Genomic DNA, 15,870 nt, shown 5'->3' with positions numbered 1-15,870 from the left:
ATCTATGCTAGAATTGATATAATTTATACTAGAACTGGTTTTATATAAGACAACTCTCCAGATGCTAATTTTTAAACCTGCACAGATAAGGAATAATACTTGGGGGGAATGAACTCCAAAGATGGTAACTAATTGACACATCAATTCCAATTAAGTGATATTCACAATTATTTCTTCCTTCGTGCTTTATTGTTTATACAGTTGAAGTTGTATAAGGATTAAGAGGCTGCATAGAATTCTATTTCTTACTGACGTCTCTGCATACGTATGGGAGTGAAAGGCCATGTTGGACATTTGTTTTGAGTAAATATAAAATGTATCTGTGATCAAAGTTAAGATGAAATGAAAGCTTCTATGGGTTTTGTCATGATGCAGCACTGGTGGATGACAGATGGTAGTAAGACGATAGAGCTTGGGGGCTGTAGGTTCTCAGTTCTTGAAAAGATGGCGGAGAAAGAGAAAGACCTCGTCCTTCTAAACATGGGTTTTTATGACCCTTTACAATATTGGACTAGTCATGTAACATACTAACATTCCAGAAAGACCCTCTAACATATGATCAGAAACACATGTTCCTAGCATATTGTAATTGAAGAAGTGATTTTGGTTGAAGGCCCCTTGGATTGGTGTCTATGTGGGTCACACGCAAGATCAAAGTTCCTTAACACAGTGATGGCTCCGGGGTGCAACGATTTGGGCGTCAAATGGAAATTCTACCTTGGGGCAAAAGAAACAACAATATTATATATACACATGGACTCATGTAGGCCAATATGTGAGGTTTTGTCATGTTATAGATGTAAAGAATTCAAGGATGCATAGTGTGGACTGAAGGACCAGTGACCAAACGATTGGGATACTCCATTGCTACTCTTACCTGATCTCGTCTTGGACTCCTTTTTACAGCCGATATGTTTTAATTGAATGAAAAGAATACATTATCACAGCAGTAACCATTCATCTTAAATAATCACAGTATCAACAATCTCTGTTATTTTTCTATTTAACATTATTTTAACCGTAAAAGTAATAATGGTGAAAAAGTGGATAATATTACTTTAATATTATTTTGTAAAACCATTCTCGTTGTTTTTGTACAAATCAAGGTTCTCATCTGCTCTTCATGCAAAACATTTTCCAAACCGCAGAATGGATCTCCTTGTTCCTCAGGCTATATATGAGAGGGTTGAATAATGGCGTCACCACAATGTACAGAAGTGACAAAGCCTTGTTAACATTTGAATAATGTCCATTGCTTGGAACCATGTAAACAATAATCAACGTCCCATAATAGGTACAAACAATAATCAAATGGGAACTGCATGTAGAGAAAGCTTTCTGTCTGTCCATGGTGGTAGGGATCCTGAGAATAGTAATAAAGATACTACCGTAGGTCGCCATGATAAATAAAAATGGAAATAAGATTACTGGGAGGGAAAACACAATAATTTTGGTTTCCACCATGGAGGCATTTTCCGAGCATGTAAGTGAAAGAAACGGGGCAAGGTCGCAGAAGAAATGGTCAATAACATTAGGGCCACAAAATTTTAAGGTGCTTATCAGCAACCCAGGGATTAGGGTAGCGGCAAAACCCAACAGCCAAGACCCAAAAGCGAGGTTGAGTCTCAGCCTGAAGTCCATAATGGAGAAGTAATGCAAGGGGTAACAAATCGCCAGATACCTATCATAAGACATCACTGTAAGTAGGAACGACTCAGTACTAGTGGAGCTTCCAAATATGTAGAACTGAATCATACAATGAGTAACGGGGATGGGGACGACCTCTAAAAATATGACATGTAGCATGTTGGGTATAATATTTGTTGTACACAAAACATCACACGCCGACAGATGGCTGAGAAAAAAATACATGGGCGATCGAAGACTTTGACTTGATAACACCAGTGATATAATTAGGAGATTTCCAGTCATGATGGCAAAGTAGATGGTAAGGAACAAACAGAAGAGAGGGATTGTTAGGCTTTGAAGTTTTCCAAATCCAAGAAGCTTAAATTCCAAGACGGACGTCTGGTTCTCCACTTCCATTGACTGTTAATGTATAGCAGATGCATGAGTTCCGTAACATGTAAGTCGATCTACTAATCTGTAGCACAGGATGATTTATAAGGCATTATTTGTGACGGGATATAATTAGGGAAAATTTATTCTATCAAAGAGACTGCTCTCGGAGGAATGGTCCATTTTTTATATAGATTAAGGTTCAAGAGGCACGCATTTATTAGCTTTTTGTTTATTATAGTTTATAGATACATTTCTAATGTGTATTTCACTTTAATAGCTGGGTTATTTATAAATTACCTTCGCTTATATATCACCTAAATATTACTTTTTTTGCAGTTTGATACACTAAATAAATCATGTGTGAAGGTTAAAAATAAACAATATATTCATATTTTAATATATTAAGTTGTTGTTCCCCTTCTATTGAATTACTTCTGGAAAATTGATTGAAATGCTAGCTCTGCCACCATTTGTCACAGATCTCAAGTTGCAGGAAGTTCAAGAATATGTTTCTTTAAAACAAATATTAGAAAACAAAAAATAAGCAATTAAAAATAAAAACATCAAGATATAGTTTTTTTTAAATAAATGAATGTAGTAAAAAATAATTAAATAGCTCTTTAAATCTTGCTGTGCCAATAATATCTATCTATCTATCTATCTATCTATCTATCTATCTATCTATCTATCTATCCATCTATTTATCTAGAATCTATTACTCCAGAATATGATTACCTTTAGATGATGTAAAGTTTCTCCATTGACCATTGTTGTATTATCTTAATGGCGTTTTCCACTTGCTTTTATACAAATTTTCTGAAATGTTGCATTTCCAATGCAAAAATTCTAAAAACTAAAGTTTACATTTTCATTAATTCTCATCACATCTGGATTTTTTGGATTCCCATTTACCGCACTACCTGTGTCCCCATTAGGAAACGTAATAGATAAATCAACATACTAGTCCAGTTGTTCTCTTTCCAGATTTTGACTTGTATTCATCATAAAGATTTAGATATATCTAAAGTTTTGTTAGCTCTGAAAACAGGTAATACATTGTTTGGTGTTTATATAGGATTTTGAATACCAGGAGGTAAATTCCATGAAGACTCAGTAATTAGTCCAGAGAGAAATGAAGGTATCGCACTTTACTAATACACCTAAGACTAAGATTAAAATAACATTAAAAAAAAACCAAAACAAAATATTTTATTGAAATAAAAATCACTAAAATGATGCAAGATGTATAGTTGTGTGAAAAAGAAAGTACACCCTCTTTAAATTCTATGGTTTTACAGGACATAATACCAATCATCTGTTCATTAACATTTCTAAAAAATAGGTAATTACAAACTCAGATGAATAACAACACATGACGTATTACACTGTGTCATGATTTATTCCACAAAAATAAAGTCAAAAGGGAGAAGCCATATGTGGAAAAAGTACACCCTTACTGCTTCCATAGGAATTAAGGCGCTAAGTAGCAGATAGATGCTGGTTGTCGGGGTCCGCAGCCGAGACCCCGATAAAGTCACTCACCAGAGTAACCGGCACCCGCGAGTGCCAGGTGCAACGCTGCCGCTCCAGCTCCTGCCCCCGCTCCTGCCCCGTCGGCCGTCCGTTCTGGGCACTGGGGTGAAGGAGTGATGAACTCCTCTGTACTCCTCTGTATACCAAAGTATTCTAGAGTCAAATGTGAGGCCATCTGTCCGACAGCTAAAGCTTGGTCGAAATTGGGTCATGCAACAGGACAATGATCTCAAGCACACCAGCAAATCTACAACAGAATGGCTGAAAAAGAAAAGAATCAAGGTGTTGCAATGGCCCAGCCAAAGCCCAGACCTCAACCCGATTTAAGTGCTGTGCATAAATGCCCGCAAACCTCAATGCAACTTTGTAAAGAAAAGTGGGCCAACATTCCTCCACAACAATGTAAGAATGATATAGCCATAAAGAACACGATTACTTAAGATGTTTGCTGCCAGAAGTGGTTCTACAACCTATTGAATCATAAAGTGTACTTAGTTTTTCAACCATGGCTTCTCCATTTAGGCTTTCTTTTTGTTAAATAAATCATAACACGGTGTAATATGTCATGAGAATGTTTATTAATGTCTATTTATTTAGAAGTCATTAAAGTCCTTGTTGGTTTAATGGTCAGGTGTGCCAATACTTTTGTCCATATAGGATATAATATATATTTGTATATATATCAAAAATGTAATATACGTGAGTACTGATTCCATCGATATGCAATGGCATATTTCAAACATAGAGAATGGGCCCTTTTTATTCTTACCATTTTATTAATAAAATTCCATATCTGTCTATAATAGAAACTGGATCCTTTCTCTGAACTTTCCGGGTGAAGCCCTGCTTCTTGGGGTCTCTGAATCAGTTTCTCCATTCTAAGCATTTGGGAAAGTTTGTCACCACGCCCACTCCCAGCCCATGTTCCCTCCTACTAAAGGCTGGAGATGGGCCGACCCCTACACAAAGCCACTCCCCCCACAACAGCGAGCAGTCATCTTTAAGGTTCTGAACCTGGTGCAGGCAAATCCCTATACAACTACTTATTTACACAAATAAAAGAGTGTGGTTTGCAGTACCCTGATTCCGGCATATAAAATAACAACCAAGATTAAAAATGTCTATTCAGTATCTTCAAAATGAATCAATTTTAGTTTGGGGCGGATGTTTTCAAGGCCGAAAGTGACAATTTTTAAATGTTAAATAATTAGATTTATTATAATACCCCTTTCAACCCAAAAGGCAGAGATGGAGGGACAAGGAAAGGAAGGGGAGGGGAGGGGGTGTCTATGCCCCTCCAAAGGGTTTTTGCAAGGTAGCTTATGGAAAAAACTTATTAAACCTTAATAATAAACTAATAGTACAATCATTTAATAATAATTTAAAATTACATTGTATTCTTGTAGTATGTTGTTTTTATTAACGTAATGGGATCATAACAGCTATTATTAGACGACAGTCCCCAGGCATTCAATAACCCTTTAAGAATTGCACAAATAGTATAAAATGTAACTGTAAATGTAATCAAGCAGCATTAATACCTGTTTCCTGCTGACATTTAGTTCTACTAATTTATCACCCTTAAGAAAAGCAATAAATGATTCATTAAAATAAATGCCAATTCCATCCTCCTTATAGAATGCAGCACTCCAGCTTTTTAGAAACTTGGGATTTTTGGTAAGTGTAAGCCATCAAATATAAATGCATATTCTATGGTATAGAATAATAAAATTATTAATTTGCAGAAAGCTGTGAATGGCCTTTTATTCTCTGCTTTATTGAAATACCTGAATTATCACCTTTTTTTACAGGTAAATATAGGTTTGGTATAGGTCTCTTTTTCTCAATATATGTAACATAGACAGTAATTAAAATAATTAATGGCCAAAAATGCCTGAACCCTAAAAATATGAGGATTATTGAAGATGTATTAACACATTCTCCTTATTTACAATCCTTACATTTTTACAACTTTAATATAATATAATTATTTTCCTTTTTATTAAGCATATGTTAGTCCTGAGCTATTCTTTAAATTCAATTAATGTTTTTGTATATTCTTTTTAGATTTTTAAAATTTATTTTTTTTCAATGCTTCTTTGCTCGCCAATGTCACCAAGAAACCAGTCCAGGGTCACAGAGTTCATTCTTCTGGGATTCAGAAACCTTGACGGAGCCAACATTGTTCTTTTCATATTTTTTCTAAGTATCTTCCTTCTTACAATAGCTGGAAATGTTCTTATAATTCTATTGGTTTTGTGCAGTAATCACCTTCAGTCCCCCATGTACTTCTTCCTCAGTCATCTTTCCTTCTCTGATATTTTACTCTCAACAAATACTGTTCCCAACATGCTTGGTGCCATCTTACTGGGTGGAAAAATAATGACTTTAGTTGGATGTTTAATCCAATTTTATATCTTCAGTGGCACAACTATTACAGAATGTTTTCTGCTTTCAGTGATGTCCTATGATCGATATCTCGCTATATGCAACCCCTTGCGCTACACTTCAATCATGGACTCCAACAGCCAAGTTTACCTTTCTACCTTTCCATGGCTGTTAGGATTTATGATCAACCTACTATCTGTCATACCTATATCTAACTTTCAGTTCTGCAACGGCAACATCATCGATCATTTCTATTGTGACTTTTCTCCTCTCCAAAAACTTTCATGCTCTGACACTCTTCTTGCAGAATTTGTAATCTTTGTGTTTTCCATCCCTATATTTATTTGTCCGTGTGGTTTCATCATCCTGACTTATGTCTATATCTTTGTTACGATAGTCAGGATCCCTTCCACAACTGGAAGACAGAAAACCTTCTCCACCTGCAGTTCCCATCTACTTGTCGTGGGCACTTTCTATGGGACATTAATAACTAAATACATGATGCCGTCTACAGGTCATTCTTTGCTTGTGAATAAGATTATTTCTCTGCTTCATACTGTGTTTACCCCCTTACTTAACCCTATAATATACAGCTTAAGAAATCAGGATATCAAAGTTGCCCTGAAGATTTCTGTAGGATTGAAATGTAACGCCTAAGCTTTTCATCACATATTATGTTCATCTCTCTATATGAGTGACCGTAAATAAAATGGTGATACTATAAAAACGTATCAAAAGTATCCGCATTCAGAAGATTTCATTTGAATTTAAATATATTTTCATGAAAATGTTTCTCAGAGCTGGAATAATAGATTTTGCCTTCAGTGTATAGCCATTGGGGGATTATTTAAGTCATGTTTTCGCACATTGACTATATGTTTTTCATTCCGTCCTTAAACTTCCAACATGCACACTATATTGAAGTCTAAAGGGCCAAAAAATATAATTACTAATAATGAAGGATATTTGAAAAAAAGAATAAAAAATGCGTACATTAATTGTGATGCTGATTAATAGTTCTTTATAATTCTTAAGAATAAAAATATTTTTCTTATTTTCATTGCTTTTAAGTAACTTGTATATGTAGTCATATTTTTGCTGAAATATGTTGACTTATTTGTCCTATGTTACATACACGAGGATCTGCATTTAAAAAAAAATAGAATAAGGAATCCACAAATCCAAGAAAATATTGAATTAATTCCCATGATTTGTCTTTAAATGTAACTTTTAAATTTTGTTTAAAACAGTTGACTATAGCACAATGTCTAATGTTTTTATGGGAATTTTTTTGAAAATGAATCATGAATTTTCATAGAAAGTATATATTAAGGCATTGTGGATTTTCTTTTGCTTTTTACCTTTTTCTGTTTTAATTAGATTTAAGAACAAAGTTTATTTCTTATTCGGCTGAATCATTTATTTGCAAGATAAGATGTAAAATATTTTATAGTAGCATTACCATTTTTATTAAATTGAAAATTGGCAGTAGATTTCAATTTTAAAGCAATGCATAGTAGTTAATAAACTTTTAAAATGTCATTATTCTAGGATCTATTCTTGAAAACTCTGGAAAATAAAAAAATGACATATTAAAAAGCACTATTTAGAAAGTATACATTATAAATAAATATAATGCAACCACATATACATCCCATAACAAATGATATTTAATTTAATTAAATCAAACTAAAAATAATGATAATATATTTAAATTCTCAGTCTACACAGCAACAGGTCATCTCTGTTTTAGAAAATTGGAGTATAGGGATGACAATGAAAATGTTTTCATTAAATCCATTTGCCTCTATTTGTAGACATACACACAGTTTCAAATACTCCCTTGGAAGATATTTGCTTGGAAGGGAAGGAGCACTGAGCTCCTCTGGCATCAACTGTCCTTCCCTGGTTGAAGCCAGAGGAGGGCCCTGCCAGTGACCAATAGAGTAGCTTGTACGGACCTTTAACTCCTGGAACCTCCCCAGACCATGTTTTGGCGTTAGGAGTTAAAGGTCCATATGAGCACCTCTATTGGTCGTCAACACTGAGCTTCTCGGGCATCAACCAATGAAGGGCAGCTGAGGAGGCCCCCGCCGATGACAATAGAGGGGCTCGTAAGGATCTTTAAATCCGGGAGCCTCCCCAGGCCAAGATTCAGCACCAGGAATTAAAGGTCCATATAAGCGACTCTATTGGTCGTCGGCAATGAGCTCCTCTGGCATGAACCAGCTGCCCTTTATTGGTTGATGCCAGAGGAGGCCCCTGCTGGTAACCAATAGAGTCACTCGTACGGACCTTTAACTCCTGAAACCCTTCAGGCCAAGTTTCAGCGTCAGAAGTTAAAGGTCTGTTTGTGTGACTCTATTGATCGTTGGTCAACTTCTGGAGCTGGGAGACCAATGGTCTCCATAGGTCAAGTTGCTTCGAGGTGGACCTTGCCTGCTGTTTGCCACAGAGACTGAAATCCCCGTTGCTCCCAAGCCAAGTTGCTCAGAGCGGTTATCCGAGTCTTAGACAACCACTCTAAACAACTTGGCCTCGGAGGAATGGGGATTATAGTTCCCCATGCAAAGCTCAGGGCATGGTACACCTGGGAGCAACTTGGCCTGGGGACACTAATGGCTTCGGCGTTATGAGTTAAAGGTCCGTAAGAGCGACTCTATTGCTCTCCCCCAGGGGACTCGTCTGGCATCAACCAATGAAGAGCAGCTGCCCTTCATTGGTTGATGGCAGTGAAAACCTCTACCGGCGACCTCCTCTGTCTGGCCCCGCCGAAGGGGTTTCCCCACTCGACGAACGCCCCCCTGCAGCATCAAAAACTGATCCCCCTGCAATAAACCCACTCCCCGCCGCACCCGGGCTAAGCGGCTAAGCAACCACAACAAACACTCAGCGATCAGTCCCCCGGCTGCTCCGAACCGCTGGGCCATGGAATCCTACGCAGATGCCGAAGGAACCAGCAGAGTGGCTGCCACCAAAGCCGCACTCCCGCTCTGCACATCCCGCTGATGTTGATCCTCTGCATCCAGCCAATTCCTGGAAACAAAGGAACACCTGGACTGTGCTGCCAAAGACCGTGCACCCAACGACCCCTCCTTCCGCCTAACCGCAACATCCCCCCATGCCTGCTCACCCCTATCCCCGTCCCTAGAGACACCCCGACCCCTGCCTGGCCTCAACCTGACGCTGAGGAGAACGGCCCTGCACCACCTGAACATCCCGACCCCCGGGAAAAACGACAAACCTGCCAGCCAGCCTGTTGACTGGCGACGCCTGGAGGAGGAACGGGAATGCAGACAATGCCGAGACCGGCCAGAGGCCCCATTTGCCCTACCACGGGAGCGCATACCTACCCCGGGAACTAAACCTATCCCCTGACACCGCACCACCACGAGGACCGCACAGACCCCCGACTGCTAACCATAGACCCAATATGCCCCCCTAATACACCCTACCCCAACAAACCCGGAGGGGCCCCTGACACACCGCTAAGCTCCCAAGATCCTTTCTGTGAACTTTCTGGGTGAAGCCCTGCTTCTTGGGGTCTCTGAGTCAGTTTTTCCTTTGTTAGCATTCGGGAAAGTTTGTCACCCCACCCACTCCCAGGCCATGTTTCCTCCTACTAAAGGATGTCTATCTGATAAGCCCACCCCTTATACAAAGCCACTACCCCTACAACAGCGAGCAGCCATCTTTAAGGTTCTGAAGCAGGTGCTGGCAAATCCCTATACAACTATTTATTTATACAAATATAAGAGAAATTCAGCTAGCGCAAAATGTTCATTGGTTTTCTTTTTCTCCACAGGGCAGACAGCAAGGCCGAAAGTGAATATTTTCAAATGTGAAATAATTAGATTTATTATAATACCCCTTTTCTATGCCCATCCAAATGGCTTTTCAAAGTAGCTTATAAAAAAAAACTATTGTTAATCCTTAATAATAAACGAATAGTACAATAATTTAATAATAATAATTTAATAGTACATTGTATTCATATAGTACATTGTCTTTATTAACGTAATGGGATCGTAACCTCTATTATTAGACGACAGTCCCCAGGCATTCAATAACCCTTTAAGAATTGCACAAATAGTATAAAATGTAACTGTAAATGTAACCAAGCAGCATTAATACCTGTTAGTTCTACTAATTTATCACCCTCAAGAAAAGCAATAAATGATTGATTAAAATAAAGTCCATCCTCCTTATAGAATGCAGCACTCCAGCTTTTTAGAAACTTGGGATTTTTGGTAAGTGTAAGCCATCAAATATAAATGCATATTCTATGGTGTAACAGTACTCTATGACTTTTTTTTTTATGTATTATTTATTATTTTTGTCTTTTACAAACTGGCATGGATTGAAAATGACATATATTTGGTATAGGTCTATTTTTCTTATTATATAGAGTAATTAAAATAATTCATGCCCAAAAATGCCTGAAAAATATGAGGATTATTGCTGATTTATAAACATATTCTCCTAATTAACAATCCTTACCTTTTTACAACTTTAATATAATAATACAATTCTTTTCCTTTTTATTAAGCATATGTTAGCCCTGAGCTATTCTGTAAATTCAATTCATATTTTTGTATATTCTTTTTAGATTTTGAAAATGTATTTTTTTTCAATGTTCCTTCGATCGCCAATGTCACCAAGAAACCAGTCAAGGGTCACAGAGTTCCTTCTTCTAGGATTTGGAACTCATGGAAGTTATGGAACCCACGTTGTTCTTTTCATATTTTTTCTAAGTATCTTCCTTCTTACGGTAACTGGAAATGTTCTTATAATTCTATTGGTTTTGTGCAGTAATCACCTTCAGTCCCCCATGTACTTCTTCCTCAGTCAACTTTCTTTCTCTGACATTTTACTCTCAACAAATACTGTTCCCAACATGCTTGGTGCCATCTTACTGGGTAGAAAAATAATGACTTCACTTGGATGTTTAACCCAGTTTTATATCTTCAGTGGCACAACTATTACAGAATGTTTTCTGCTTTCTTTGATGTCCTATGATCGATATCTCGCTATATGCAACCCCTTGCGCTACACTTCAATCATGGACTATAACTGCCAAGTTTACCTTTCTATCTTTACATGGCTGTTAGGTTTTATGGTCCACCTAATAGGTTTCATACCTATATCTAACTTTCAGTTCTGCGACAGCAACATCATCGATCATTTCTATTGTGACTTTCCTCCTCTCCAAAAACTTTCATGCTCTGACACCTTTCTTGCAGAATTTATAATCTTTGTGTTTTCCATCCCTGTATTTATTTGTCCGTGTGCTTTTATCATTGTGACTTATGTGTTTATCTTTATTACGATACTCAGGATCCCGTCCACGACTGGTAGACAGAAAACCTTCTCCACCTGCAGTTCCCACCTACTTGTCGTGGGCACTTTCTATGGGACATTAATAACTAAATACATGATGCCTTCTACAGGTCATTCTTTGCTTGTGAATAAGATTATTTCTCTACTTCATACTGTGTTTACCCCCTTACTTAACCCTATAATATACAGCTTAAGAAATCAGGATATCAAAGTTGCCCTGAAGAAGATTTCTGTAGGGTTGAAATGTAACGCCTAAGCTTTTCATCGCATATTATGTTCATCTCTCTATTGCAATGAGTGACCGCAGCGATACTATAAAAACGAATCAAAAGTATCCGCATTCAGAAGATTTCATTTGAATTTAAATATATTTTCATGAAAATGTTTCTCAGAACTGGAAAAGTAGATTTTGCCTTCGGTGTATAGTCATTGGGGGATTATTTAAGTCATGTTTTTGCACATTGACTATATGTTTTTCATTCCATCCTTAAACTACCAACATGCACACTTTATTGAAGTCTAAAGGGCCAATAAATATTTTTACTAATAATGAAAAAAAGAATAACAAATGTGTAAACTAATTGTGATGCTGATTAATAGTTCTTTAAAATTCTTATGAATAAAATATATTTTCTTATTTTCATTGTTTTTAAGTAACTTGTGTATGTAGTCTTATTTTGTTTAAATATTTTTATTTGACTTATGTTATATACATAAGAATCTGACTATAGCACAATAAGTAATGTTTTTATGGGAATTTTTTTGAAAATGAATCATGAATTTTCATAGAAAGTATATTTGGATATTAAGGCATCGTGGATTTTCTTTTGCTTTTTACCCTGCTGTTTTGATTGGATTTAAGAACAAAGTTTATTTCTTATTCTGCCGAATCATTTGTTTGCAAGAATAAATATGAAATATTTTATAGTGGCATTACCATTTTTATTGAATTGAAAATTGGCAGTAGATTTAAAATTTAAAACAATGCATAGTAGTTATTTTGTTTTTAACATGTCATTATTCTTTAAACTATTCTGGAAAACTCTGGAAAATAAAAATAACAAATAAAAAAAAATAAAGCACTATTTAGAAAATAAAGTATACATTAAAAATAAATATAATGCAATCACATATAAACCCCCTGCCCAATAACAAATTATATTTATATCAAAATACAAATAATGATAATAATATAATTAAATTCTCAGTCTACACAGCAACAGGTCATTTCTGTTTTAGAAAAGTGGAGAATAGGGGTGACAATGAAAATGATTTCATTAAATCCATTTGCCTCCATTTTTGTAGACATATAAAAAGTTTCAAATACTTGCTAGGAAGATGAGAAACTTAACATTGGCAGGTGATTCTGGAGCAGACCAATAAAACTTAACCACTATGCATGAGTATTGATTAGGTGGTATCTCACTCCAGATCTATAAATTTCCCTTGGATGCCTATTTCCATGGGTGTACAACCCAAAGTACGTTCATCCATGTTTGGAGGACTCTATACTGTTGGGCACACGCTAAAGTAGTATGCCAGATGTATCACTAAAGGTTGGAAGGTGAGAGTCCCAGACTTAGAATTTTTTGCAAAAAAGATTGATTTCGTTTATGAAATGTGGGCCGCTCAGCTGGAAGATACTCAGAAAGGGTTCCTCAAAGTGTAGACACCATGGTTTGTGTGGGCTAGTGCTGTTGAAGTGGTTCAGAGGTAGGGGCTCTTAATCTCTCCGGGGGATGTCCCTTTTTTTCCTTCTCCAGAAAACCCTGAAGTCATTGGGGAAAGGGGGACACTGCACCTTGTCAGTAGAAGGCAAGGAAGGGTTAATTCAAGGATGGTCAACAGAGGAAGGAAGCATGGGTTATGTGATCAAGGGGGGGGGAAGGGTGCTAGGCTATAAAGCCCCATCCTGTGTAGCAAGGGGCAGTTATTTTAATAGCACAGGAGCAGTTCCCTGCTAGCCCTCCCCCTTTTCCCCCTTTAAGTTGTTTTGCACATTTGCCTTGTTTCTTTTCCTCTCTTTCTGTTTTCCTTTGCAGCAATTTTGGTGATGCCGGAGAAGTTCCTTGGGAGAGTTTGAAGTCTACTGGGGGTGGCAAGTTGAATTATTTGGTTAGAGGTTAGAGTTAATGCCTTCCTTGAATAAGGATAAGCGGAAGCTTAGGATAGAGCTGCCCTACCCGGCCCACTGTCAGTCAGTGACCGACGGCATCCTGCGGAAGGGCTAGGAAGGGGTAGCCACTATCTTCTCTGAGATGGAAACCCTCAGTTGGTTTTAGTACACAGATGTACATTAGATGGGATCGATTGTTATACGATGGTTTATTCAAGTCTGTTTTGAATAATTTGTTGTACGAAATGTTTAAATAAACTTATGTTGTGACATTTAATAAATAAATGTCTCGGCCTTTTCTAAATCCAGCCCTGCGTGTGTGTCACGATCCGGGACGGTCTCGTCCCGAACCGCAGCGGAGCCATTCTCCCGAGTACCCGCGGATAGCGGGTACTCGCCACTTACCTTCCCCGGTGCCCAATCTTCGGTGCCCGCGTCCGGCGGGCACTCGGGGTCTGCTACTCCCCATGCCGCCCCTCCAGAATAGGGAGGAGGAGCACGCACACATACCACGCCCCCTCCCTCTCTCTATGCCTCAGTAGAGATCATGCTGCACGCACAGCTCCACGTCATCAGCTGGGGGCGGGGCTTGGAGAGGCGGCAAGTTTAAAACCTGAGCACTGACACTCATTCAGTGCTCGGTTGTTGTTCCCAGCTGAGCTGTTCCCTGCTGCATATTGAGTTTACTCCTGTTTTGGTTTGTTCCTGGCTACTCTGATATCTCCACTCCTGACCCGGCTTGTCTGATTACCCTCTCGTTGCTGACTCGGCTTGTTCCTGTTTACTCTGATTTCTCCACTCCTGACCCGGCTTGTCTGAGGATCCTCCTGTTGCTGATCCATTGCCTTACTCCTGACTACGTTACCTTCTCCATTCCTGACCCGGCTTGCTCAACTATTCTTTGGACTCTGTCCGAACCGTTCCTGTTGCTACCTTTCCTGCATACTGGATTCCTTACCTGCATTTACCAACAGAAACATTACATAACAACCGAGCCCTTATGGAATCCGCAGGTTTGGCTGAGGCTGTGGCCGCACTTACCCAGCAAATGGCCGTGTTTAATCAGTCACTGCAAGATGTTCAAGCAGGACAGCTTCAGATACGCCAGGAGATGCACCAGAGGCAAGGCAGCTCTACCGCTCAAGGCGATCCTTTCTCGGCTCCTTCTATGGCACCTGAATCCATGACTCTGCAAGGAGCATTTGCACCTGAACCTCAAATTCCTATGCCTGAACGTTTCTCCGGTGACCGTAAGAAATACACTACTTTTATGATGTCTTGCCAAATTATGTTTAATTTAAGACCACGTACTTACTCATCGGACTATATAAAGATCCATACGGTTATTGCACTATTGTCAGAAGAACCTCAACTTTGGGCTCACCACCTACTTCGTAGTAATAGCTCTATTTTAGAGTCATGGGGCTCCTTCCGCCAAGCTATGAACGCTCTCTACGAGGATCCCTTCCGATCCACTTCCGCTACCAGCACCCTACTGGCACTTAAACAAGGTAAAAGACCTGTGGAGGAGTATATTGCTGAATTTCGTCGGATCTCTATGGAGACATCCTGGAACGAACCTGCACTGCATGATCAATTTCGGTTAGGATTGGCAGAGACTATTAGGGATGAACTGGCCCGCACCAATATACCCAATTCTCTGGATGAGTTTGCTAACCTAGCCATTCAAATTGACCGTAGGCTACGGGAAAGAAAGGCCGAAAGACAAACCACCTCCTTCTCAAATTGGTCGTCCATACGGCAGACAGTCAAGGTAACCCCTAAGGACAATGGGGAGGAACCAATGCAATTGGGCCTCATCAGGGGACCTCTATCAATGGCTGAGAAGGAGCGTCGCCGAAGCCTGGACTTATGCCTGTACTGCGGAGGTAAAGGTCACTACGCCAATGAATGCGGAACCAAGACACGTTCCCCTAAGGGTAAGCAGAACCCTCGGTTTATGCAAACTAACAAGAGAGCATCCTTACACTTCTCCAATCACTTATCCCTTTCAATATCTTTACAGTGGAAAGACGAACCCATCAACCTTTTTGCCATGATTGATTCTGGTGCCAGCAGTAATGTTTTGGATGCTGACCTCATACAACGCCTGGGAATGACCACCAGGGAGAAGACATCATCTATTTTTCTTCAATTGGTAGACGGAAGCCCTTTAAAGACTGGTCCTATTACTAAAGAGACTGTACCTTTATGTATGCGTATTAGTCCTACTCATATGGAGGAGATTATATTTGATGTGGTGCCTTCTCCTGTTTTTCCAGTCATATTGGGTCTACCCTGGTTAAGGACTCATAATCCTGTTATCAACTGGGAGACCGGTGCTGTACGGTTCACCTCTAATAAATGCTCACAACACAATCAACCCTCTTTGTCTCTTAATGTGGCTCATGACTTTAGTTCACTGCCTATACCTAAGATACCACCTCAATACTCAAGATTTTCTGATGTGT

The 15,870-nt window shown here is 38.7% G+C and overlaps 2 protein-coding genes across 2 annotated transcripts in view; one reads left to right on the top strand and one right to left on the bottom strand.

The window, feature by feature from the left end:
* Window positions 1-1,110: 1,110 nt before the first annotated feature.
* Window positions 1,111-1,695, bottom strand: LOC149277020 (olfactory receptor 11A1-like). Its single transcript, XM_089503149.1, has one exon. The coding sequence runs from the start codon at window positions 1,693-1,695 to the stop codon at window positions 1,111-1,113; it is 585 nt and encodes a 194-aa protein (XP_089359275.1).
* Window positions 1,696-14,840: 13,145 nt separating this feature from the next.
* Window positions 14,841-15,870, top strand: part of LOC149277019 (uncharacterized) — a 45,781-nt gene continuing 44,751 nt past the window's right edge. Inside the window, exon 1 of the mRNA XM_089503148.1 lies at window positions 14,841-15,339. Coding sequence (XP_089359274.1) covers window positions 14,841-15,339 — 499 coding nt within the window. The remainder of the gene's footprint in view (window positions 15,340-15,870) is intronic.

This window comes from Sceloporus occidentalis, unplaced genomic scaffold (assembly GCF_023333645.1).
Source record: "Sceloporus occidentalis isolate IW3139 unplaced genomic scaffold, rSceOcc1.0.p SCAF_221, whole genome shotgun sequence".
NCBI classification, from domain to species: Eukaryota; Metazoa; Chordata; class Lepidosauria; order Squamata; family Phrynosomatidae; genus Sceloporus; species Sceloporus occidentalis.
This window is presented reverse-complemented; position numbering and strand designations above follow the sequence as displayed.

Bases quoted from the DNA above. Each gene is read 5' to 3' on its own strand.
- LOC149277020 (XM_089503149.1), bottom strand. From the start codon at position 1,695: ATGTCTTATGATAGGTATCTGGCGATTTGTTACCCCTTGCATTACTTC.